General features: G+C 40.3%; 1 protein-coding gene across 1 annotated transcript in view; it reads right to left on the minus strand.

The window, feature by feature from the left end:
- The window catches only part of FAM3C (FAM3 metabolism regulating signaling molecule C), a 59,274-nt gene that overhangs the window by 22,668 nt on the left and 8,920 nt on the right, over window positions 1-27,686 (minus strand). The window contains exons 2-5 of the mRNA XM_080663762.1: window positions 18,898-18,952; window positions 13,381-13,485; window positions 5,534-5,563; window positions 4,751-4,874 (exon numbers count right to left, since the gene is read on the minus strand). Coding sequence (XP_080519888.1) covers window positions 4,751-4,874; window positions 5,534-5,563; window positions 13,381-13,485; window positions 18,898-18,910 — 272 coding nt within the window. The 5' untranslated portion in view covers window positions 18,911-18,952. The remainder of the gene's footprint in view (window positions 1-4,750; window positions 4,875-5,533; window positions 5,564-13,380; window positions 13,486-18,897; window positions 18,953-27,686) is intronic.

A 27,686-nucleotide genomic window follows, 5' to 3' on the forward strand; every position in this document is an offset into this window, starting at 1 on the left:
CCAGGCAGAGAAAGATAAATATCACATGATCTCACTCATTTGTGGAATATAATGAACGGCATAGACTGATGAACAAGAACAGATCCAGAGACTGAGAAATGTTGATCAGAACCTCAAACCTCAGGGAAGGAGGGGGTTGGTGGGAGTACGGGGGAGAGATCAACCAAGGGACTTGTGTGCATGCATATGAGCCTAATCCATGGACGCAGACAACAGGGGGGTGGGGCATTAGCGGGGGGTGGGGGGTAATGGGGGAATAAGGACACATATGAAAAAAAAAATAAAAATAAAAATAATTAAAAAATAAAAATAAATAATAGAAAAGAAATTGTGAGGTAACCAGAACCCCAAGAACGCCTGAGAACGTCTTTCTTGCCATGCTAGCAGTCATCAGCTGTACGGTAATATTACCTGGGGAAAATGGAGAAGTATTTTGGACTTATGTTCCTGACCCTTCATGGATAAGAGCCCTTATGTGGGCTGATCCCCCGCCTAATGTAGTCACCAATAATACCAAACACCTTGGTCATCCAGGAGGACCATGGGTAGGACAAGGAAGGATAATTACACAGGGGTTGCCATCCAGCTTCCCTTTTGTATGACACAAAATCAAACCACTGCTCCTTTGTGTGTAAAATTAAAGAGGTTTCTGGCTTGTGTGGCCACCAAAGGAAGGGACTATCACTACTTGCTCCTGGGAGAGGTGCAGAAAAAGTAACTAAGACCTTGTCTATACAAAAAGAAATTGACAGCCAGTTCGAAATGGAATTGCCATGGCCTAGAGCAAAGAATATCCTTACATGATATTATTCTACAATCTCATTATAATTTTTCCCAGATTTGTATTACCCCCATTACCTATAATAGTACCTCGCACCCTTGGGAATCAATAAAAAATCATCTTTTTGGTGCTTGGAGACAAAGGTAACACATCTCTTGATATTTTAGAATTACAACAGCATAATATACAATTTTCCCAAACAAACTTACAAACTAATTCTTTGAATGTCTCGCAGCAATTTAAAAAGGACATGAAAGGATTTAATCCCTTCCACTGTATAGAGGGCCCCCTGGGAAGGCACCAGAGCATTCCATATTGGCCCCTCTTGCCCTTTTGGCCAAGAGGGACCCTCTTCTCACAATCCAATTGCCCACAGCTGTTGCCTGTGCTTTCTGTTCTTGCTGAGGTTGAAGCCTCGTGGTGGCTGGTACCATGGATCTGTCTCTCGCCCAGTAGGGTGAGCTGGGCCCTCCCTGGAGAAGAAACCTGGGTTCCCCAAGATATGTGATGAGTGCCGGGGCCCCGCCAGCAGGCGAAGGGATTCCAATGCAGGTGCTGAGCGTGGAGGCCACGGGGGCATAGGCTACCAAGGAGACAGAACTGAACCTCACATCACCCTGCTTGGCCCCAGAGGGTGGCTGGTTAGCCAGAGACGGGTAAGATTCCTCAGGGAAGGAACAACCTAAGACAGGCACAGTCGCAGAGGGGCCATCAGGAGAGAACTTGGGGGTCAACAGAGGTGAGGCACAGACCCTCACCCCCCCAACTTTGCAGGGGCCTGAACCCTCACCCCTTCTGAGGGAGGTCTCCTGCCCCCATGGCTGCTTCGCTTCCCACGCCCAGCTCAAATTGGGACCCAGGTAACAGACAGAGACTTGGCCGACAGCAGCTGCCCTCTCACTGCAACAAGACTTGTTTGAGTTGTTTTATACCCATAGTGTGGGGAAGTGGGTTTTTGATATCTAAATCCAACCTAGCACTAGGAATGCTCAGGGCCTACTCAAGAAGGCAAATAATTCTTTCCACTAATATTTACGGGGTAAAATAAGATTGTTGTTAGATTATTAAATTTGACAGTAAAATAGTAGTCAAGTTCTCAGACTAATTTAAATTGGCTAAGTGAAATAAGCGAATATTCTAGAAAAATGAATGGTACTGGACAAAAAGCTGTTCCTAAAGTGTTAACTAAAATTTTTATTGGTAGTTCATCTCATGGTAAAATTGCGTAACATGTAACGAACCTAAAGCAGTCATATTTTAGTGCAAAAAATTAAAATTTAAAAGCTATCAAGACTACATTATAAAATTTCCAAAAGCCTCCTAATATTTAACTCAAAAAAGGGGGGATAGTAGAAGAATAACATGTAAGGAAAAATATCCTGTAAGTAAATTACATCTAGAAAATTTTTACTTTAGAAAATTAACTTTCATTTGTAATGCTAACAGCAAGACACCCATGAAAAACACACATGGTGTCAAAACAAGCCAAAGGAAAATTGTTTGGGCAAAAAATGAAAAAGGATCCCAAGTCAAATTTATAGAAAAGATCCCTTTATTAACTTTTTGTCGAGAATATGTTTGTATATTTTCAGAAAACACCTCCAAGACCCTGTGGATTCCTGCAACAGAGAGGAATTGACAGGACTGCTCCAGCCATGAAGACAGAAGAGAAACAGTCCAGAGATGGAAGACGCTGACGACGCCTTGCCATACTAGCAGTCAGCAGCTGTGCGTCACTGCAGGTTGCCCAGGACCAAACCAGAGAGGGTCGGACCTGCATTACCACCATTTGTCCACCATCCAGAACTGAAATATCATTGCTGACATGTACACATAAGGAACTGTTTGACCTTGAAATTGGGACTCAAAAGAACTGTTGGCCCAGAAAGAAACTCACTACAGACTGATTCATTTGCCTCTCAGCATAACCATTATTGCTTGTCTCATTTTCGGTTCTTATAAGTGTATTTCTAGTATCACATGATCTCACTCATCTAGGGGAAATAATGAACAACATAAACTGATGAACAAAAACAAACCCGGAGACAGGGAAGCATCGATCAGACTGTCAAACCTCAGAAGGACAGTAGGGGAGAGTGGGGGTAAGGGGGAGAGATCAACCAAAGGACTTGTATGCATGCATATAAGCCTAACCAGTAGTCACAGATAACAGGGGGGTGGGGGCATGTGTGGGAAGGGGTTTGGGATGGGAATGGGGGGATGAGGACAAATATGTGATACTTTAATCAATAAAGAAATTAAAAAAAAAAAAAGAAGTATGTCCAGAATGAAGTCTGGTCTAATTAGCATATTACCCTTTTATTATTATAGATAAGCTCTACAAATTGAAATGCAAGTGCTTTTTTTTTTTACATATTCAATAAAACAGGACTATTATAATGAGAAATCAGAAGACAACAAATTAGCAATGGATTATCACTAGCATGAGGGAAAAGAAAGCACGTGAGTCAGGACCTTAAAGATCACCTAAGCTCAGTGGTCGACAAACTCATTAGTCAACAGAACCAAATATCAACAGTACAACGATTGAAATTTCTTTTGAGAGCCAAAAACCAACTTCTACGCATGGGCCACAAAGTTTCAATTGCATTGTATGTGTGCACCCACACGTGGTATTCTGTGGAAGAGCCACACTCAAGGGGCCAAAGAGCCGCATGTGGCTCGCGAGCTGCAGTTTGCCGACCACTGACCTAGCTCAAGCCTTTAATTGTACAAGGGAAGTGTCATTATAAGAGGCTATAGGACCTGCCCGTAGCTAACTGAAAAAGGGACTAAGATAAATATTTAAAAGCTTCTCTATTAAAATGAAATGCTGGGAGAAACAGCCTAGTTTCCTCCCCTCTATCTATAAAATTACCTCACTCTTTATTATCATAATTAATGGCACATTTGTTAGATATATGAATTCAAATAAGTTCATATATCTAATTTTCTAGGCCAGAGCAGATCAAAAGCAGCCAACTAAAACAGGTTTTGTAACTTCAGAGGCAGAAACTTGAACCAAATGGCAGCTGACAATGAGGTAGGAGACTGAAAAATCTGAAAACTATCCTTTGCAGAGCGTGCTGATACAGGGAACCAGTCAGCTCAGTGGCAAGCAGCTCCATGCCGCATGGGCTTGAGGTTGTAATTGATTATCTCACATTTCAACAGGCAGCGTTCTAACTCTTAAAATGAAAGGTGTTGGTCTGTAAGACAGTGTGCATGAGCGAGGACATGGCTATCAAATAGGACAGCGATTTTCAAGAGGTGTGCTGTAAGAATTTTAAAACATGCAATATCTGACTAGTCAGGGCACTGCTCTCTTTTCCCTTAGCTTGTCAAGTGAAAAATGACAACAGCCAACACAATAGCTGACTGGTGTGAACGAATCAAAATCATTTTTTATTTTTTTCTGTTCAGATCAGCAAAACATATTTTTTGGTATGCTGCAGAACTTTAGTAGTTTGTGTGTGCCATGAGATGGAAAAGGTTGAATATTGCTGAAATAGGACTTTGTAGCATGCAATTACTCTCCATGCTGCTCAAGTCGGTAAGCACAGGCCATTTGTGGCTACCGAGCACTTGAGGTGTGGCCAGTGTGACTGAGGAACTGAACTTTTAATTTTAATTCACTTAAATGAATTAACTTTTTCATGTGATTTAAGAATCCAAATTAAATAGCTACATGGGTCTATAGCTCTAATATGGAATTGCACAGATTTAGAGAATTCACTCAAGAAACCTCTCATCTGTCCACAAAACTGGATAAATATGTCACTCTCTAATATGAAATTTAAGAACTTTAAAGATTCCTTAAAGGCATGGGGAAAAAATGTGTAATAAAAATTGAAATCACTTTTCTTTAGTAAAAGCAAGCCCAATACATTTTCAAAAGACCCACTGCACCAGGCTCAGTGTGCTGTGGTTTCATAGCACACCTGTACTTCCAGATGGGCAAACACTCACACATTGTCCTCCAGGCAGATTTTGGGTCCCACCACATTGGCTGCTCCACTTGCCATTTTAAAAGCAAAATGCTTCTCAGGGCAAGCTTTCGAGATCCCACATTTGTATCTGGGAGGTTTTGTAGCTTTGGAAAAGAAAACAGATTTTAAAAAAACACACAATGTTAACGGACTTTATAGTCAGTTTGTTTCAAATCTCAAACTACAAGGGAATTTACATCACCAAGATACACTTATCTTAAAACACATGCTAGGATTTTTTTTCCCCCCTGGGGGTTTCAAAGAGCCTGAGCTTCTAAATAAAACAAAAGCACTGAGGAAACAAGCTAAAAATTGACATAAATGAATCAAATAATATGATCTTGATGAGGGTAAATATATATTATCTAATTATTTTTAAGTTTATGGTTTAAATTCAGGCTAGAGGGGTAGGTTTGAATTGTTACTTTGCATTTTCAATGCATACATGCACAACAAATGGTTACAAACTAAAAAGCCTAATGCATTACTGAATAATCTGCTCAAGTGCTAGTTCTCCTTTTACACACTTCCTGTACTTATGATATTGAAGCTAAAAACATTTATAAAAACAATATTCATTATGAGTAAATACCCAGAATAGTGGGCTAGCCAATCGAATAGCATCCTTGTAACTTCAGAAAGCAATTTCTAAAACAGTTTTTGCTCACACTGAACTATCTCCATTGTTCGAATATAAATTCTCTTATGCCTAAGAAAAAAACTAGAATAAATCATCTGCAAATTATTGGGATGAAATACTTACAACGTGCAGCTGTGTCCAACGCTGACCTTGCTAAGAAAAATAAAGTTATCTTTGTTAGTAGAAATAAGGCTATTGGCAAGTGTCCACTTTTAAAACATATTTAGAGCTAACAGGCCTATAAAAATAAAAATGTTTGAATATTGCTCAGTATATATTAAATAAAACATGAATATCACTTTTAAAAACAGTGAGAAAGTAACTTTAGTCTACAAAATTCAGAATATAAACAATAATGTACAGAAATTATGGAGGGTAATATTTTATTATAGATAGAACATTTTCTATTTACATTTTTTTATTTTTAGTTAAACATTTAAATTCTAGTCAAAAAGTTATTCTACAAACTTACCAATATTTTTTTTAATTATTTTTTCAGCTTTACTGAGATATACCAGTAACTGACATTTAACATTGTACAAGTTTAAGGTGCACATCAGGATGATTTGATATATTTATAAAACTGCAAAATGATTATCACCATCATATTCACTGCCACCTCCATCCCCTCATAGTTACCATTTCTATGTGGTAAGAACCTTTAAGATCTACTCTCTAGCAACATTTGAGTACATGATAAAGTATTAAAAGCTTTAAACACCATGCTGAACATCAAATCCCCAAACTTGTTAATCTTATAACTGGAAGTCATACCCTTTGAGCAATACCTTCCCCCACTTCCTCCACCCACCCCCTATCCCCTAGTAACCACCACTCCACTGTTTCTATGAGTTTGTTTTTTTCTGATTCCACATTTAAGTGTTATCAAACGTATTTCAAACTTCCCTTTAAACCTTTAAATGACTTTAAATACATACTTGGTGACTATTAGGGTACTTAAAAGTTGTTGCTACAATATGGGGTTATGTACATCTGCATATAAAGCCCTGGAATATATACAGAAACCTACCCTAGTGCTTAGGCTAGGAGATTTGGGGGTGGAGGGAACACAAGAGTGATGGTAGTGGTGGAAAGCTTTTCTCTACAATAGAAATGTACTGGGTGTAATAAAGAAATTGAGATCATTACTAAGAGTTTTCTAATTTATCAGTTCAAAGTAGTCAGAATCTTCTGATCAAATCTTAGCTTGATTTCAGCAGATCTCAACCTAACCACCTAGACTGAGTTTTAAAAGCACTAACATCTGATCCTAGCCCAGGAGACTACAATTCAGATCCTCAATAGTTCAGTGGGCAGCTGTTTCCTGATCGGGCTAATAAGTATGCAGTGTCATAAGTGTTTGCCAGCTGCTGGACTATAAATAGTTACTTAGTTTTTATTTCTGTACTATTTGAGATAATTGTCAATTTCCTGTATGTAAGTCCAGCACTCTCACTAAAGAACAGAAGTTAAAGCTGAAAAATAGTATGTAAATGTTTAAAAAGAGAAAAATGACCAAGTAAACGAAGGCTCATAACCCTATAAAACACTCAGAATCTTATGCACCATTGGGGTCCTTAAAGGCACTGTAGTAACAGAGGAAAGGTTGAATGCATTTGGAATAAAGCAGAAAACAAAGCTTATCTGTAAGGTCTAAAAATACTCGTGGATAAAAAAACAAAGATCTGAAGGAAACAAAAAATGATCAGTTAGTAAATTAGGGTACTGGAATTACTGGGGCTTGTTTTTTCAATTTGGCAAATTATGTCATTTGCCCTAATTATGTCATAAATGTTGGGGAAGAATTATAGATATCATTTGGTTCAGCGCTCTCACTTTTATAAATGAGAAAGCCCACAAAGTTGTTAGCAACCAATGATTGAGCGCCTGAGAACTGGAAATTCTCAATTTTACTTTGTCCTGAATGAACATGTATATCAAATTCAGGTTTTAAGATGCTAACAGGGAACCGTTGTTCCAGTCAGGAATTCTGGTATACCTAACATGGTAACAAGGTAAGAGGAAGACAATCGGATCGGAATGGGGTAACATAACGTAGCTCATTCATATATGTTAGGCACTCTACCAGCACTCCTGCATATATTATTGATATGAACATCATCCCTGTTTTAAAGAGAAATAAATGGAACAGAGAGGTTTAGTGATTTGATTTGTTCTAAGTCATAATTAGTAATTGGCAGAGATCATTTCCAAAGCCGTATCTCATTCTAGCATCCAAACTCATGTTGCACCATCCCCGGAAATGAGACTGTCTGAGGGCTTATGATCACATGGAGTTGAACAAGTCTTCTGATTGTCGAGTGGAGAACATACTGCAGAGGGTTCAAGACCTGACTGAGACAAGGAGTCCACCAGGATGCTGCTGAAGTAATCCAGGTAGAAAAGGAGAGAAGCCCGAACAAAGGTAGTGAAGGTGGGCTTGAAAGAAGTAGGCAGGTTCAGAACAACTAAGAAAGCAACACTGATGGACTTGGACATGGACCAGATGGAGGAATGATGGAAAGAGGGGAATCAAGTTTGTCTCTCAGACGTCTGGCTTTAGAACCATTCATTTATTCATTCACATGAGCCAATGGGGGAAAAAAAAGGAAAACATCATTTCTGCACTTAAAATGTTTATAATCAAGTGAGGAGATGGGAGTGGTGGGTGGATAACGAGTTCTGTGTTGGACTTGTTAATTTACAGATACTGGGAGAAGACCCTAGTGAAAAAGTCCAGAGGCCAACCTTAAATGAGATCTGGGACACAGATATAAACTAAGAAATTAGCCAATGATGGGTGGGGCTACCCAACAGGGGATTTAAAGTGAGACTAGGGCTGAGGAGAGAATCTCAGAGACACCGATAATCACCAAATGCTCAGAGAAAGAGTCTGGCTGAAGAAAGGGAGGCAGAAGCAAAACCAGGGATGAGCCTCTACAAGAGTCCAATTAGTTTGTAAAACTTAAGAAATGCAAAAACAGTAAATGCTACTCGTTTCAAAAAACGTTACTGGGATTCATACAATTATGGGAAAAGCAGTTTCTTATTCAATAGGCTTTTAAGTAAATACAACACCTCCATTTAATTTGTATATTAAGTAAAGGGAGATGCTTAAAGGTAAAGAAACTGGTGAAAGACTTTTCTTTCCAGATGAGATCTAATTTTTATCCAATATTCATCAAACTGAAAGCCCTGTACTAGGCCTGCAATTCTGAGAATTTCAACACCTGGCAGCCGAACAGGTGAACTTTCATAAATAAGACAGGATATTTTCCACATGCAGGGCCTGGGCACAGCAAACAAACACAAAAATCCTGTCTTTTCAGCAACTTTTATTCCTCAAACTACCTTGATAGCTTTAATTCTTAATTTTTTTTCAACAATTTTTATTTTGAGGAAAAATACTAATAAACATTTCTGATTTGGTTTCATCAATGAATCAGGCTAAAGAAATCATAATTATTTTACACTTTAGTCTTTAGTAATGTGAGGTAACTCATGTATATAATATTTCAACCATTTAAGTCTGAAAGGGGGAAAAATAAATCAATCCAATGAAACATTAAGTACTTACTGCAGTAATATGCAAAAATAATTCGGACTGTGTTCATTACTCTCACTAGAAGCCAAGTGTCCATGCTGAAAACTAACACTACATTAAATCACAATCATAATTGTGACTGGCAGATTGCATCCATGTTGATATCCTGGTGGTGACACTGTATATATAATTTTATAAGCCATTACTCAGTCTAAGTAAAGGGTATATAGAATCTCTGTGTATTATTTCTTACAAGTGCATCTGTATCTATAAAATAAAAAGTTTTGTTAAAAATTGTTGTTTTTTTTAAAAAAATCACAATTAAAGTACTTTGGTAAAACTGGGAAAACAAGAACCTCGCCCCAGGGTAACCCATCCTCCCCTAGCTCACTTATCACTGGTCATGCGGTTTGGACCCCTGATCTTTTACATCACTGCTTACGTTGTCTAGACCCCGACCTTTCCCTCCCTGAAGATAACATCTAGGTCTCAGTTGTGTTTCAGCTCCGGGCCCAGAAAAGCAGCAAAACCAGACAAGTGGCATCGTGGCTGCCTCAGGACCAGCTGCATTGACTAATGACCCCCCCTGCCCAGGCACCGACCATTCAGTGGAGACCTCCACCCTGAAAGAGCACACCTGGAAAGCTGACGGATACTCTATTGCAGTGGTCGGCAAACTGTGGCTCGTGAGCCACAATGCGGCTCTTTGGACCCTTGAGTGTGGCTCTTCCACAAAATACCATGGCCTGGGCGAGTCTATTTTGAAGAAGTGGCGTTAGAAGAAGTTTAAAAAATTTGGCTCTCCAAAGAAATTTAAATCGTTGTACTGTTGATATTTGGCTCTGTTGACTAATGAGTTTGCCGACCACTGCTCTATTGAGACCCTCCCCTGAGATTTCCACCTGCAAGAGATTTCCATCAGGCCAAAGGACCCAGTGTATCCCCCAATCTCTAAGGGACCCCACAAGATTTGCAACCAGGGGAGTAATGGGCAGTGAGGCAGCTCGTCCAGGGCTAACCCCCTGAACCTGTCTTCAAGGCCCCCTTTTCTCTGACTTCTCAGTGAGCCAAGGCAGCCCAGCCTAGGCTCTCCTGTTGCTGCTTCTATGCCCTTCCTTGTGTCACTGTCCTAAGTACGTTTTTTGCTGCCATCATGGACCCAGTACCCTTTGGCTCGGTGCTGTGTAGCTCTTTCCTTTGGATATCGCCATCTCCCATTCCCTTTTCGTTAAAGGAATGCAGTTTTTCTTTAATCACTGCCTGAGATGGCTATTTAGCCTGCCCCTGCACCACTGACTTTTACCTTTCAATTACTAATTGTATACAAAATTTTTCATTCTTCCTTTCTAGAAATAAGTTCATTTTATTTTTCTACAAGAGTACTATATAATCAACCTGAATCCCAATTTACAGAAACTATTAACTAAGTTATAATATCAACAATATGAAAAACATGGTAATATTCACCACCAAGAGAATTATAGTTACTAGATTTACCGGGGTGATGACTTCATAAGTTATATAAATGTCTACTCACTATGTTGTATACCTGAAACTAATATAATATTGTATGTCAACTGTAATTGAAGAAATTAACAAAAAAACCAACATAGTTAATCTCATGGTCCCTCTACAATACTGAATTATAGAAACAATCCCAATGTTCAGTTAAACTTGTTACCCTTTGGTAAATTAAGTTAGATGCTAAACAAACGGCAAAGACAACCATATCTCCATCTTTGCTCAATTATTTTGAAATGAGAAGTAAAATATAACCATACAAATTAAATTTTCACCAATTCAATAGTCTGGAATCCAATAAGGTTTGGTGGATATAGTGTACAACTTAAGTTATGACAAGAAAATAAACCCTCTGCCCTAAGCATGCCTGAGTGAAACAGCTAAAACACACACTGTAAAGCCTGGCAGTTACCAACATGAGGAGAAATCAAGAGGAAAATTAAGAGAAGCAACGATTAAAGTAGCTCAGCATTTGTTCATAGCTGATGACCAGCAGCTTTTCAACTAATACAGCTTTAAATGAATCCGATCTTGGAAACACTCTTTTTCCATTTCAAAATCCTAGTCCTCCACTACCGAAATTCATTCCCCGTTCAATCAGCATTTGCTATTTACAGGGCCTAGCACTAGATGCTGGGTGAAGCATCAAGATGTTATTGCCCTTAAGGTTTTTTCTGTGGTAAGGAAAAGACAGATACATGAAAAAGGATAAAAGAAAAGAAACTACAATGTAAGGCAGAATAAAATCAGTGTCCAAATGAGATATGACTATTATGCATTAGAACAAACAGTTCAGAAACATGAGCAATACATTCTAATAGCACAGAGAGAGGTTGAAATACAATTTCTCTCAAGAAGGGGCACTTATGTAGTTTTGAAAAAGGAAAGGATGCACAGATGAAGAGGAGTGAGAAAGATGTGCAGGGTGAGGAGTCAACATGAGCAAAGGCTGAGGTATACTAGTAAAAGGACAGGTTTTGTGTCCCTAGATCATGTGCAGATTGGCATGGTGAGTGTGTGGCCCGGGTGGGGAGGGGCGAGTAGAGGCAGCTAGGGGAGATAGGCATGTATCAAAGAGGAAAAGCAGACATAACGAGATCCCTGTGATGCTCACAGAAACGGTCCAGCCTAGAGATGAAGATCCGAACTAGGGCGAACAGTGGCTTCACCCAGCCTCTTCTCTCTGAGAACAGTGGGCCTTTTCCCTGACCAATGGTCCCACTGCCTCCCTTCTCTCAAGGATCCTGCTTTTCGTGTCTGTTCAGTCTCCTCCCACTGACTTGTAATTCACTGAATTATAGAAACAGGCCTTTTGTCCAAGGCCTCTAGACCAGTGGAAGTCTCTCCATCACTTAGAAAAAGAAAAAAAAAATGTTCAACTTGCTTCAACTACCATCCCATAATCTTCTTCCTTAACCATTGGCCTTTGTTAGTAGAATCAGCTAGCCACGTTGTTCCCACAGCACACTGGACAAGTCCCCAAAGCCCTCAGTGTCTTTCTGCCCCTCATTCCTCTGAAACCAGCTGCACTCTCCCAGGCACCAGGTGGGCTTCTGCAGGAACAGAAATACTGTATGCAGAAGGAGTAAGTCAAGCCTCACTATACTTTGCAATAACTACTCGATGCTGGACCCAGGAAACTTCATTTTAAGATGGGTGCTGAAAACAGATGTTCTGAAGAAGAACCAGTACATTAAGAGAAACGACTGAAAGGGAAGAGTCCATAACTTGCTAAGATAAAAACTTGTGAAAAGATGACCTGACGGAGTATAACTACAATTTAGCTATTTTACAGATCATTAATGCGGAAGAGAACTTAAGGAGGTGGAAGCAAATGAACTGCTATTACCTAGGAGCATAAAGGGCAAAATTCAGTGCAATACAAGGAAGTACATTTAAGTAGTCATTGTAAGAAAGTCACCTAAGAATGTTTATACAGAAATTGATGACTACATGTCCGAATTGTCTAAAGCTTTGATACTTGGAATGTGGTCCATGAGTGTGAATCTCAGCATCACCTGAGAGCCTGTTAGAAATGCAGACTCCTAGGCCCCATTCCAGATAATTAATCAGAATTTGCATTTACCAAGACTCCTTGGAGATTCATCTGACAGTAAAGTTTGAGAAGCACTGGCTTAAGGGAGTCTTGAAACTAGATATAAGAGGAAGTGAACTGGTTCTTGTGGTTTCCCTCCAAATATTAATTTATGGAAAACAATTCACTATTCCAGAGATCTGAAAGTTGTTCCATCCACTTCCTGCCTACTAGGCCAAAATACTGTTAATTGGTTTCATAGCCTCACCTTTCAAGTGTAGTTTTTAATACCTTAAACAGCAGCCAAAGCTATGCAAACATTTCAAATGTTAATTTCTTTTATTAATGTAAATGTTAAAAACTGAGTTAAGGTAGCTTACAATGGTATGTTTACAATATAGCATTAAACAAATTGGTGAAAAGAAAAATGTTGCAGGAGAAAAATAAGGGTAGAAAAACAAACTGGATTTCTATGGCTGGTATTTAAAATGCATAATCATGACTCCTAACCACTTTTTAATTAAGGGCTAGGTTTGATTCCCAATTTTCTATCAGCCAGCTCAAACAGTGTGATATCTTCCATAATGCACATTTATAATGCATTGATTAATGAGCCTAAGCATGTATAAAAGACACTCCATTAAAGATACTCAAAATGTTGAATAGAAGATTTATGCTTTATACTGAATTGATTTTTAAGACTTTCTATTGTTTTGTTTTTTTTAAACATTCGAATGAATCACACTTATTGGCATAATTACATTTTCTTTTCTAGACAGACTACACAGCGTGACTCAATGTTGAGAAGTGGTAAAGAGACATTCACATCAAAAACAAGATTTAAAATAGGGGAAAAAAAATGGAACTTACCAAACAGATTTCCTAAACTTGCATCCATTTTTATTTCAAATACTTGAGAAATAACATAAAACGTCAGTAAAAATACTGCCACAGCTACCACCAGCTTTGCAGCACCTACATAAAGAGCAGAAACCAGCTAATGAGCCGACAGAACTTTTATTATGTAACATTTCAATGAAAAGTGTAAGTTCATAAAAAAAGTTTTAAGACTAATACATTTTTACTTTTTACCTACTGAGCTTAATTTTACTTGAGTTACAACAAAAACTGTACCAACCATCCATCAAAATAAAGGATTTTCCTGATCAAAGAATTATCAGACTGACCAGTAATCTAGACAAAGAACTACTTGAGTCACCTACCTAATTCTACATTAAAAAAAAACAACACAAAAAACAACAAGACCTGCCATCAACCGGTGGCCAACTACACGAAGTATCATGGCTAATGGAAGCCTGCCACCAAGTTTGTTGGATGACCCCTTCCTAATCCTTTTCAAACATAAAGGGCAACAGTCCTATACAGGGATGACACCAAAACAGTACCTTTATCTGTTGCCCTTTATATTTGAATAGGACCTTCTGGAGCTACTGATGCAACAGCGCACGATGTCCACCCAGCAAGGAGCTCTCAAGTGAAATGTCCAATCAACAGCCAACCTGTCTCCTGGAGACACATGAGTGCTCCTGGGATGGGGAACCAAAAAGTGTTTCTCCTCAGACTTGATACTTAGTTTAAGACAGGCCTCCTCCACTCCTGGGTAACTTCAGCTGGCACCTATCACATATGATTCACAATGTGGTTCCAGGGTGAGCTCTATGAAGACAAGACTCTTAGTCTTTTATAACTTCATATTTTTAACCATTTCTGAGTGCCTTACAAATAGTTAGCACTGCTATTAACTAATTAACTGCTTAATATGAACCATCATTTGTCCTTTTTCTCAGAAGCTAAGTAAATCTAGGAAAGAGAAAGTGCAAGACAGGAAAGGAAATGGAAAGTGATGGGAAAGAAACATCTTCTTCTCACCCTTAGGATTTCAGAGCCATCTCATCAGGTTATTCAGGAACAATCTAAGTATTTGTCTATCTAATCTCAATTACCCTATCTACATATATAAAAGGCTAATATGTCCCCTCGGGAGTTCGACCGCTCACTATGATGTGCGCTGACCACCAGGGGGTGGCACAGAACGTGGGGGGCGACCAGCAGCAGGGCAAGGGAAGGAGGCGGGGAGGCAGGGAGGCAGGGAACCTGATCAACCCTGATCACCGGCCAGGCCTAGGGACCCTACCTGTGCATGAATTTCATGCACTGGGCCTCTAGTATTGATATAAAAGAGGAAGTCAGGATCATCAGTTATCTCATTCTCCTTAAGGAAACAAAGGTCCAGAGATGAGGCAACTGTCCAAGATTACAGACCATTTAGTGACAGCACAAGGACCAGAAACCAGGGGTCCTGACAGGGCCCAGTGCTTTGTACAGTACTCTGTCACCAAATTGCTATGTTCTCCCGAAAAACTACTAACACTCAACTCACTGGGAAAGAAAGAGTAAAATAGCACTACACTCCTTCTAATTTCATAAACCTACAGATACGCGAACTCCATCATTAAGAGGAGGGAAGGAAATGAACTGGGATGCTTGGAAAGGCGAATGACTCTGACAGGCAGCAGTTTCTCAGAGCTCCTCATTTCTACTGAGAAACACTCCATACACAGAAATGCAGTGGCAATGACAAAACAAAGCCTAACCACTAAACTAATCAACCTCGACCCCTCTGTTTCTTATCGTCTCCCTTCCAAAAACTGTGCTTCCTGTCTTTAAGAGTGACTACAAGTTGCCTACATTTCTGGAGCATAAGACAGTAAAATTCCACAAGGCTTTGAAACCTTCCCCCGGCAGGATGCAGCAGAGTGCCTGGCACATAGTAATACTCTCAGCAAGTGTTTACTAAATAGATGAGTGGAAACAGGTGGCATATTCCTTCCTGATCATTTAAGACCTCTATCACATGATGGGTTAACATCTCATTTCCTCGCAAGCATGGACAGGTGCAATTAGAGATCACCTTTCCCTGTCCCTTAAAGCAGACAGATAAAACCTTCATTGCTCGCCGACCACTGGCTCAGTGGATAGAGCATCGGCCTGGGGACTGAAGGGTCCCAGGTTGGATTCCAGTCAAGGCATGTACCTTGGTTGCGGGCACATCCCCAGTAGGGGGTGTGCAGGAGGCAGCTGATCGATTTGATGTTTCTAACTCTCTATCCCTCTCCCTTCCTCTCTATAAAAAATTAATAAAATATATTTTTAAAAAAACCCTTCATTGCTCAAGACTGTAATGTTAAAATATCAAGTTTATAATACATGGAAGTTCTAGAATGAATTCAATACTAAGCTAAACTGGAGTCTATGCTAAGCAAGCCATATATATATATATATATATATATATATATATATATACACACACACACACACACACACAAATCTACATACCACAAACACGGATGCACAGACATACACCATTTACTGACTGTCTACTATAGAGCTAAATGCTTTATAAGCATAATCTCATTTGCACAGCTTTTTAAGATAGTATTTTCCCTTTACAAATAAGAGGGACAAAGCTAAGAATTTTGACCACTTGCCTAAGTTCACATAACTCATCAGTAGTAGAACTCAGTCTTAAACCATGACATATTCACTTATACTGGACCATCAGAGGATCTAGGAGGACACAAAAGCTCTAAGGGAGAAAGAAGTTCAAGGTGGAGAAACCAACCGTAATAGAACAAGCAGGTGGTCCCTGAGGAGCAGGCAGGTGAAGGCTAGCAGAGCCTCCGTAATGGCAGAGTTCTGGGATGTCTGTTACGGAGCTCTTCCAGAGCTGATCACCATGCAATTCTGAACTTGGAAGGGCCTACCCATGCCACACCACAGTTCTCATTCATAAATTTCCATGAGATTCCCTCTTCCTTCCAGCCATGAGCTGCACTAATCAAACAACAGAGTGAGTGTGTCCCTATTTTTTACAAATCAAAAAGCATAGACTTTAGATACTGATGCCTCACTGTATGAATAATGACTGTAAGCATATTTCAAAGCAACCAGAATGGTTTTTAAAATTAGAAGGATTAATTAGTTTGAAAGCAATAAACTAACAGCTACTCTTCCTTATTCACTCATTGAAAGCAAGGCCTTGAAGAACTACACTAAGAACAGAGCCAAACATAAAATAAGCATCACTCAGTGAGTAATTACTCATCAATTAGCCTTGGTAATAACGGTCAGAATCAGAAAAATGAACTAGATGACAATGTTCATTTGAACTAGAATGAATGTAGAATTATGTGAGAAAGGGAAATTTGCTTTGATTATTTCAAATAACCATGCTTAGTTAAATAATATACTTTAAAAAAATCATCTGGAAATATGTAATCGCAATCCTACTGTACTCAAAGGTCATATTTTTGCTAAAAAGAAAAAAAAAGACATTATAACTTTTTAAAACCACAAGCACTTGGTTTCTGTAAAGATTTTTCTTTAATAGTTGTACAGTTACTCAAAAGGAATATTTTTTGTAAGTTCATGACCAAGAGATCTAGATTTTCAAATTTCTACAAAAGCATTAGTGAACACCCCTCAGTAATCTTTGCTTAATAATCATGATGTTTAATCACCTGTACTTGATTCTACATAAGTAGGGCTAAAGCAAGACTTGTTTGCCCACCCACCTTGATTTTAGGTTCTTAGATGCTCCCTTAGGAAAATATTTTGTTTGCTGGCAAGAAGATGATAATTAAAAGAATGACTATCTTGATTTTGAGAATTACAAGTTATCGCCTATGTTGGACACACACTCAGAAGTTTCTATGTAAAGTGTACACTCCTTCCAGGGCCTGGGCTGTGCTGGAGGCTGGGTGGGTGCAGAAAAATCACTTTTCTTTCTTCCCTTTCCCTTTCCCTTTCCTTTTCTTTCTTTATTTTTATTCCTTAAAATGTATTTTATTGATTTTTCAGAAGAAGGGAGATGGACAGAAAGTTAGAACCATCAATGAGAAACATCGATCAGCTGCCTCCTGCAGGCCCCTTATGGGGACTGAGCCCACAACCAAGGTAGTATATGTCCATGCCAGAATCGAACCTGGGACCCTTTAGTTCGTGGGCCGACCCTCTATCCACTGAGCCAAACCAGTTAGAGCAGATCACACCTATTTTCACTATAGGTAGGAAGAGGAGGGTCATCAGCCCCTCCAGATATTATGCATTTGTCTTTTTAAAATGTTTAAGGATAACTTACCTTAACACTATGAACATCAAGTGGTGTTTTTCAATTTCCTCAATATGCTGCCTAAGAAACAGATGTGCCTATGCATAATCTCATTTAGGCAGACTGAACTTGAACTAGCAAACACAGAGGGGGGCAAAAGTAGGTTTACAGTTGTGAGTACACGAAACACTGTTCTTGTGTTATTTATTAATGATGGTATTATTTTCCATACGAACAACCGTAAACTACTTTTGCCCCACCCTGTACATAAGTCACACGCAAAACACATTTTATTGAATCCTTTACATACAGTTTTAATTTATTCATACTCATTAAAAAAATTTAAGCTTTTAAACTTTATAGCTCATTTTCCTTAACAAGTTAGAACTTAACAAAAACAGATAGCAGCCCCCCAAGGTTGTCAGATTGTTCTTTATATGAACATTATCTATGTATTATTTAGTAAATAAACTTAATGTATAAGAATATGAACATTAAAGCCATAACTCAAAATATTTAGCATAAATAATTTCAATGAAAGTGCTCCCAAACACTTATGTAACACCCATTAATGTCCAAATTGTGATTTGCCACCTACATAAGAAAGTAAAGAGGCTAGCCCTGGCCAATGTGGCTCAGTGGCTGAGCATCGACCAGGAGGTCATGGTTTGATTCCGTTTGATTCCCAATCAGGACATATGCCCGGGTTGCGGGCTCCATCCTTAGTTGGGGGTGGGGAGGTGCAGGAGGCAGCCAATCAATGATTCTCTCTCATCAATGATGCTTTTATCTCTCTCTCCCTCTCCCTGCCTCTTTGAAATCAATGAAAATATATATATTTTTTAAAAAAGTAAAGAGACTACCCTGGCTGGCATGGCTCAGTGGTTAGAACTTCGGCCCATGAACTGAAGGGTCTCAGGTTTGATTCTCGTGCAGGTTCAATCCCCTATCCGACTCCGAGTGAGTGCAGGAGGCAACCAACCGATGAGTCTCTCTCACATCGACGTTTTTCACTCTCCCCCTTCCTCCCTCCCTCCCTCCCTCCCACTTTCTCTAAAAATCAATAGGAAAATACCCTTGAGTGAGGATTAACAACAAAAAAATATAAAGAGGCTAACTGATTATTTAGTTTGTTGTATTTCAGCTTTGCATTCAATACAGGAAAAGATTATTTAACCCATCCTTTCATCATTACTAAACAAACAGGTTACACAACAAGCAAAATTATTTCTATTGAGTTGACATAGTTATCTTACCTGCTACCCTCATGTTTGGTTTTTCAGTCTTTGGCACTTTTCATTAAATAAGCTCCTAAAATCAAAAGAAAAGGCAACAGCATTAGATCTAGAAGGAACATTCCTCCTCAGACTGAGTTTGGAGTCTATTTATTAAACTAAGCGTCATGACATTTCTAAGATTCTACCAATATTGGCATCTAATGGGAAACTTGTCACTGGGTCTGTCTCCTTCGGCTGGACCATACAGCCACTGTGAGAGTCATGTCTTCCACTGTGGTGTGCCCAGCTCCCCACTGAACGAACACGAGGGGAAAACTGCCATAATGTTAGCGAAGAGAAGATAACGCCTTACTCCTCTCAGTGATTTCTGCATCCATGAGGAACTTCGTATATTTAGCTCCAAATTTGCAGTTTGAAGTTGAGGTCCAAAGAAGTTAAGATGCTTTTCCAGTGATGGAACAAATTAATTGGAGAATGGGACTAGGATTTGGGTCTGCTGCCTCCCACTCCAGGGCTCACTCCACTATGTAATGCCACTTACAACAAAAGCTTCTTATTTTAATATCAGGGTTCTCTTCCTCTTCATGTTTTCATTTTAAGTTTGTAAAAGAACACATTCAGAAGTAGAGAATTACAATTTTAAATATTCCAGCAATTATTATTAATAGTGTGTGTTATCCATCAATGAAGAAATTACCCTTTGGTATTATCTTAATAACAAGAAAGAGATACTGGAAAAAAAAAATCTGTGTATGTACATTTCCCTCCTAAGAAAAAACTCAAGATAGGAAAAAATTTTTTAAGCAAATAGAAAAGCAAGTAAATGAGTTTGACAGGAAATTTTAAAAAGCAAATGGAAAAAAAAACAAATGACTGAGATTAACAGGAAATGCATGCCCAAGTTTAGCTGGGCAGCTACTGCAGCCTACTCAGTCTATTGTACAGGAAGGGAATTCAAAAGAAAATTTTGATTAATGAATCACATTAATAAAAAATACATCGTTATTATCACTTCTCAGCCTTTTGGCTAAGGTCAAGTGTAAAAATACATCTTTATTTTAGACTATATTTTCATACTGATGTTTTGATGATGAAGTCTGACCTAATAACACAGATTCTGCTTCAAATAAAAATAATGCCCGACCCCTGAAGGACAGTGAAAGGAAGTGAGGCACCAGTTTCTTTGTTCACCCAGGAGTACAGGAGTGAACATACAAGGGGTCAATGCCATTATGCGAACTCTTTCTCCTGCCCTATCTACCCTGTTTTAAGAAAACATCAACACTTGAACTAATGCTGAAGTGAGCATTATTGATTTATTTTCCTTTGTCAGTTATCTGAACACCTTCTACATAATAGGAAAAGTCACTTAAATTTGAGTGGAATCGAATGAACAAATTAAACTGACAAACAAAATAGATCCAGAGACATGGAAGCATGCAACAGACTGACGTATCTCAGAGGGAAGGGCAGGGCAAGAGATTAACCAAAGTACTTACATGCATATATGTATAACCCATGGACACAGATTATAGTGTGGGCAAGGCCTGGGGGGTCAATGAGGAAAAAATGGGACATCGATAATACTTTCAACCATAAAGATAAATATTTTAAAAAGTCAATGTTCTATATCTATTTAAACTACCTACTTAGCCACAGGCTTGGATAATACCAAAAGGAAAGAAAAGATTCTGAAATATCCACAAACCATCCCATAAAGGCAGAAAAAAAAAATAACAAACAAACAAACAGAAAAACTATTGGCTTTTCACATGAAAAGCCCAGGTGGTTACAAATCCTCTTTTGACTTCTAGGAAAAATGGATACTGTGTTCACATGCCTTTCCTCCCAGCTAATGCTCCAAAGTAACTTCACTCTTATCTGAGTGTGGCCTAGGAAGACTTCTTTGAAAGTGTGATAAGCAGTTGGGCAAATGCACTTCCTGTTCTTCTTACTGTTTCCATTACCTGCGAGGGGGCCACCCCTGTATAATTAAAGTCACTGCCTCATACACCTGCTATCTCTCTGCACTGCCTAACAGGCCTGCTTCCAAACTCATCACTAGGAAGGCTGCAATTATAAGCAACTACAACCGTGTTGCCGAATTCATGTTTTCCATTAAATTTCTCAGAGAAGAACACTTGGTGAAATCTCTAAAGTCTTATCTAATGTCAGTCATAACACATTTTTAATTAGTTTAAGAAGCAAATTTGGCTCGGCCAGCGTGGCTCAGTGGTTGAGAGTCGACCTATGAACCAGGAGGTCACAGTTCGATTCCTGGTGTACATGGCCGGGTCGTGGGCTCAATCCCTAGTGTGGTGAGTGAAAGAAGCAGCCAATCCATGATTCGCTTTCATCACTGATGTTTCTATCTCTCTCTCCCTCTCTGAATCAATAAAAATCCTATCTAATAAAAGAGTAATATGCAGATTGACCATCACTCCAACACATAAGATGGCTGCCCCCATGTGGTCAAAGATCCTGCCCCCATGTGGTCAAAGATGGCCACCACAAGATGGCCAGCAGGGGAGGGCAGTTGGGAGGGACCAGGCCTGGAAGGGAGGGCAGTTGTGGGTGATCAAGCCTGCAGGGGAGGGCAGTTGGGGGCGACTGGGCCTGCAGGGAAGGGCAGTTGGGGGGGTCCAGGCCTGCAGGGTAGGGCAGTTAAGGGTGACCAGGCCTGCAGGGGAGGGCAGTTGGGGCAAACAGGCTGGCAGGGGAGCAGTTAGGCATCAATCAGGCTGGCAGGGGAGTGGTTAGGGGGTGATCAGGCTGGCAGGCAGAAGTGGTTAGGGGCAATCAGGAAGGCAGGCAGGCGAGCAGTTGGGAGCCAGCCGTCCTGGATTATGAGAGGGATGTCCGACTGCCCGTTTAGGCCCGATCCCATCCCTCGAGGGGTCCCAGATTGGAGAGGGTGCAGGCTGGGCTGAGGGACACACACCCCCGTGCAGGAATTTCGTGCACTGGGCCTCTAGTATTTTTTATAAAAAGAAGCAAATTAATTATGTAAGAGTGTAAATCAGCATAAGGAAAGATTATTGAATATATCTAAGAGCAAATCAAGGAGCATCTGTTTGCGATGTGTTAATTCAAACTTGTTCCTAACTTGTCTTCTTAAGAGGATATTTAAAAAACAAGGAAAATCATGCCCAGGCTGGGTAGGTCAGTTGGTTAGATCATTGTTCCTATCCACCAAGGTTGCAGGTTTGATTCCCTATCAAGACACATACAAGAAGCAGCCGATGAATGCATAATTAAGTGGAACAACAAATCAGTTTCTCTCTCTCTAAAATAAATAAATTTAAATAAATACATAAAAAAATAAAAAGTAAATACAAGGAAATTCATTACACATAATTATCTTGGGGGGAGGAGGGAGGGCAGCAAAAACTTAATGGGATCTTGTATAAACCTGAGGCTGAACCTCCAACCCCCAGGTAGGAATTAAACAAGTCCAGAGAAAATGAACACCAGGTTAAGAAGCCTCTGCTAGAAACTCAAATCTCTTTAATCCAGAAGCTACAGGTAAAATAATTTATAATTTTTTGTGTATGCTCATTAAAAGGTAGAGATATAGAAATTAGATCCATTTACCACAACTAGAATATTTATGGTATGAAACAATACTTTTAGGGTAGATTACAGCAAAAACACAAAAAGCAACATTGACAGTACATTTGTGAAATACAAATAGGCCAAAACAAGTTTTTGAGTTTTAGATAAATGACTGAACCAAATCCTGTTGTTAACATGTAAAGTGCACAGTCACCTGAGAGCCCACTGAAAGGACGGTCACGGTGACCCCTGGGCAGTGAGACACTGTTGTGGATAAACACTGACTGAGCACGTGGCCTAGCCCTAGCCTGAAGAGAGACTAAATTAGGGTCTCAAAATGACACACTGGGTTGCTTTGAATGTCTTATAATTTAAACACTTCCTTTAGCCCAATTATCTACTTTAGTAAGTTTTGTGAAAATCGGGCTGAAAAAGTAGATATTGTCCTAGAATCAATCAACTTCAGGAAAAACAGATAAATACCCAGGTCAAGCAATACTTTCATTCTTTCCTTGAGAAATGAACTCCTGCTACAGCATGTGAATTATAAGAACACCATTCTATGTAAACAGAATAAGCCATAAAAATAATCACTTACCAGGAGGGGAAGGCCTTGGCAGTTAACATAAACCAGGTAATATAATGTGGACAGCAGAGTGATTCACACACATTCTTATTTTATGAAATCTTCCCAATAGCTCTCTAGTGTAGTGGGTATTAGGATGGCATTATAAACCAAGTCAAGTGATTTGTCTAAGGTCGTATGAAGGGCAAGAAGCTAATACTACAAACCAATCCACTTCCCTTTCACCCCAGCAGCTCACTGAGATAGTCTAATATAAGAGCTTGTTGACAAAATTCCATGCCAATCAATCTTGCTTTTGCAAATTGCTCTGGGAACTGCTAATCTCTGCTGCCAGCAACCACTTCAGAGATCTGACAAAATGACTAAGCTTTGTGCATTAGGACCTTCCTCAAAGACAGGAAGAACAGAAGAAAGTGAAGCACACAAACACATCCACTGATGTATTTCATTTTTTTGCTGTTGTTAATCCTCACCTGAGGATATTTTTCCATTGATTTTTTAGAGAAAGTGGAAGGAGGGAAGGGGAGAGAGAATGAAACATCGATGTGAGAGACACAACAACTGATTGCCTCCCTCACGTGCCAGGACCAGGGCCAGAAATTCAAATTAAAACTACAGCCCAGCCAGCGTGGCTCAGGGTTGAGTGACAACCTATGAACCAGGAGGTAATGGTTCGATTTCCCATCAGGGCACATGCCTGGGTTGCAAGCTCAATCCTACTACTAGTAGGGGGCATGCAGGAGGCAGCCAATCAATGATTCTTTCTCATCACTGATGTTTCTATCTCTCCCTCCCTTCCTCTCTGAAATCAATAAAAATATTTTTAAATTAAAAATACAATCAAGTATCACCTCACACCTGCCAGAATGGCTACCATCAATAAATCAACAAACAGCAAGTGCTGGTGAGGATATGGAGAAAAGGGAATCCTAGAACACTGTTGGTGGGAATGCAGTATGGCGTTTCCTCAAAAAACTAAAAATAGAACTGTCATTTGATCCAGCAATCCCACTACAGGGAATACATCCTAAGAATCCCGAAACACCAATCAGAAAGAATCTATGCACCCCTATGTTCATAGCAGAGCCATTTACAACAGCTAAGATGGAAACAGCCCAAGTCCCCATCAGTAGATGAGTGTATAAAAACACTGTGGTACATTTACACTATGGAATACTATGCAGCTGTAAAAAAAAAAAAAAAAAGAAGAAGAATCTCTTATCCTTGGAGACAGCATGGATGTACATGAAGATTATGCTAAGTGAAATAAGCCAGTCAGAGAAAGACAAATATCACATTATCTCACTCATATGTGGAATCTAATGAACAACATAAACTGACAAACAAAATAGATCCAGAGACATGGAAGCATGGATCAGACTGACATATTTCTGAGAGGAGGGATGTGAGGGGTGAGAAAAGATTAACCAAAGAACTTATATGCATAGCCCATGGACCCAGACAATAGTGCGGTGAAGGCCTGGGGTTGGGTGGGAGTTGGGCGGACAGGGGTTAATGGGGGGGAGAATGGGTGACATCTGTAATACCATCAACAATAAAAATAAATTTTTAAAAAGCATATACTCCATGAGAAACAATAATGAATCCTCTTCAAAAAAAGAAGGAAAAACAATCTTCCCTTCCCAACATGAAGCTGGCCATCTACAGCATATTTCGATTGAACACTTTGTTTTGTCCTATCAGCCTTTTCACTGTCCAGCTTTCAAATCCACACAGAGTCATTGAGAAAACGAGGTGTGGGTGATCTTAGCTATGCCTTTTTTGGGGGTGGGGGGCTGGGGAAGAGAGGGCTCTCCTGGCAGTGAATGGAGAAAGTAACACTTTAGAAAGCCTCCATCTGATCTACAGCAGCTAGATAAAACACCATCCTTTTAAGAATAAAAAATGATCCAATATAACTACAATTCCAGTAAAAAACCGGTTGGCAAAGGTGTCCTGCTAAATCATGCAAGTGCCCTGCTTAGACCAACGCTGCCCCACTGTCTCAGTGGAGAGTGTTCACTGTTACACAAAAACTTTCACAGCCACAAGCTCTTCTAAAAGGAAGGGCTGAGTTGAGTCAGATGCTGGGCAGAAAAATCACCAGGTCCTGGGGCAGGCAGCCTGCGCCAGCAGCAGCAGCCAGGGGAGAGGACAGTCCTCAGTGGGGGAGCTGAGGGGGCTCTTTGATGAGAACAGTTTGGGGAAGTAAGATGTAAGGCATCTGAAGGAACTTACATTGGCTCAGATAAAGGGTGTGAGAGACGGGAAGGCAGAGCTAGTGCTGGGATGGGTGCAGAGTCCCTAAGGAAGTGTTTGCTCTTTAGGACTGGGTGTGGGCAACAGTAAGAGAAGATCACGTGTGAGCAAGAAACAGAGGTGCCCCGGGGGTCTGTGGCGTGTGGCGGTGGGCTGTTGGACTATTCCCTCTAGATAATCCAGAAAGAGCTCCCTGGGAGTTCATTCAGTGTCAACACACATCAGGAATGAGCGTCTTCCCTTGCTTCTGCCCTGCAGTCAGTTATTAACTGATCCACCTCTCATCCCAGCCTGCTGTCACTCAATTTAGGACACCTCAGCATTTAGTTCTTGTCAAAGTCAAACCCAACAGACCGGTCACACACACACTACATTCTGGGATTAAAAGTATTTCAGCATGGGTCATCTCAACATGAGGATTTCTGTAGTACTGCTCCTTCAACATGCCTCAGCTGAAGAGACCTAAACTTCTTACTGCTTCACAAGCGAGGTATCAGATTTCTGAAATATTTCCATTGATCAACAAGCACTTACTTCCAATGATTAAAAACTAAATGGGCACATGCTCTGCTCCCCTCCCAAGTCTAATATATAGCTAAGCAACTTTTTCCTGACAAAGACAATTTATTTTCCAAGATGATGCCAAGGAAGGAAGCACCATGAGCAGGTGGGTTTGTCCTTCACTGCCATTTCATTCGTGTAGACAGATTTGTTCTCACCCACAGATATTCTCTCCTTCAATACCCAACATACCTAAAACGATGGCCAGAGCTCAGGTTCACGCTGACAAATGTCTGGTGCTTAACCCTGATTATTTTCACTACATCATAAACTATTCATGAGAGGGACAATTGGTGGCTGGTAAATATGCTTATAAACAGCTCGCTGCCCTTAATGAGGATTGGGGGGTGGGAGGTGATAAAGATAATTAAATGGCCGAGCCATACCCAATGTCAAAGTGACATTAAGTATTTCAGAGGACTGTAATTACAAATGGAAATCACTAAAATACAAACAAGCTAGAAATAATGTTCTTATAAACTGAGCCATCAACCATCAACTGAAAATAATATGGGCCAAACTGGAGTGCATGATAGCCTAGAATAGAGCTAAACTGTATTTTAAAACAGTCATCAGAGAAACCAAGATGGCGGCATAGGTAAACACCTAAACTGCTGCCTGGCACAACAATTTCAAAACAACAACTAAAAGACAGAACGGACACCATCCAGAACCACAGGAAAGCTGGCTGAGTGAAAATTCTACAACTAGAAGGAAAGAGAAAAGCTCACAGAGAATTGGAGGTACGGCAAAGGGTCTTTGTGCGCGCAGAGAGGAAGGGCGGCTGAGAGCCTGGCTGACTTTCTCTGGCGGAAGGGGGAAGGAAGCCCCTGACCGCACTGAACCCCAGTTCTGACTGCACTGAACCCCAGTTCCGGGTGAGCCCCTGGGGACCCACGCTCTTACAGGGGGAGTCTGGACTCTCGGGCGGAGACTCGGGAGCCGGGGAAGGCGGAGGACTGAAAGTGCGCGCGCGCCAGTGCGCACAAAGGCTGCGGAGGTTGCCACAGGCTTTCCCTAGTGGAAGGGAGTCGGAGGCTCCTGACTGCACTGAGCCCCAGTTCTGACTGCAGTGAACCCCAGTTCCAGGCGAGCCCCTGGGGACCCACGCTCTTGTGGGGGGAGTCTGGACTCTCAGGCAGAGACTCGGGAGCCGGGAAGGCAGAGGTCTGAAGGCACGCACGTGCGCGCAAGGGCAAGGCTGACGGGAAGCCAAGACTGAGACTCCACCCCATCCAAGCTGAGCACAGAGGCTATTGCAATTTGGCAAGTCTAATCCTGTAAGGCTGTCTCCAGCACCGAACTTCTCCCAGCATAGACACAGCTGATCCTTACAGCCAACTGGCCTGGAGGTCAATTCTTCCCAGTGATACCAACAACAGTAAAGACTTAATTACAAGAAGGCTGTACACACAGTCCACAAAGGGGTGCACCAAGAGTGTCCACCTCAGGTTAACTGGGGAGGCAGACCCACTGGGCCATATTGGAAACCTAGCACACAAATCTACCTTACCAACTCAGGGAAGCAATGAAAAAGCGGCGTCAAAGAATCAGATCACAAACGAAAGAAATGGAGGAAAACAGTCATCAGTACAATCATCATAACAAATAAATGTCAAGTAAGGACACCTTATATTAAAGTTTATTATAAACAAATATTTTACATAGTAAAAGGTCTGAAGAAATGTTGCATTATAATTACTTTATTTCATAATTTCTATGCTTCCTAAAAACCTTTTATCATAACAAAGAGGGGCCTGTGGCTCACTCTATTTTGCTGATTCTAAAGTGCACGCTACTTCCCTCATGTAACATGTCTTAAATCAGGATTAGGCTCACCACATTT

This window comes from Plecotus auritus (genome assembly GCF_963455305.1).
Source record: "Plecotus auritus genome assembly, chromosome: 4".
Taxonomy (NCBI): domain Eukaryota; kingdom Metazoa; phylum Chordata; class Mammalia; order Chiroptera; family Vespertilionidae; genus Plecotus; species Plecotus auritus.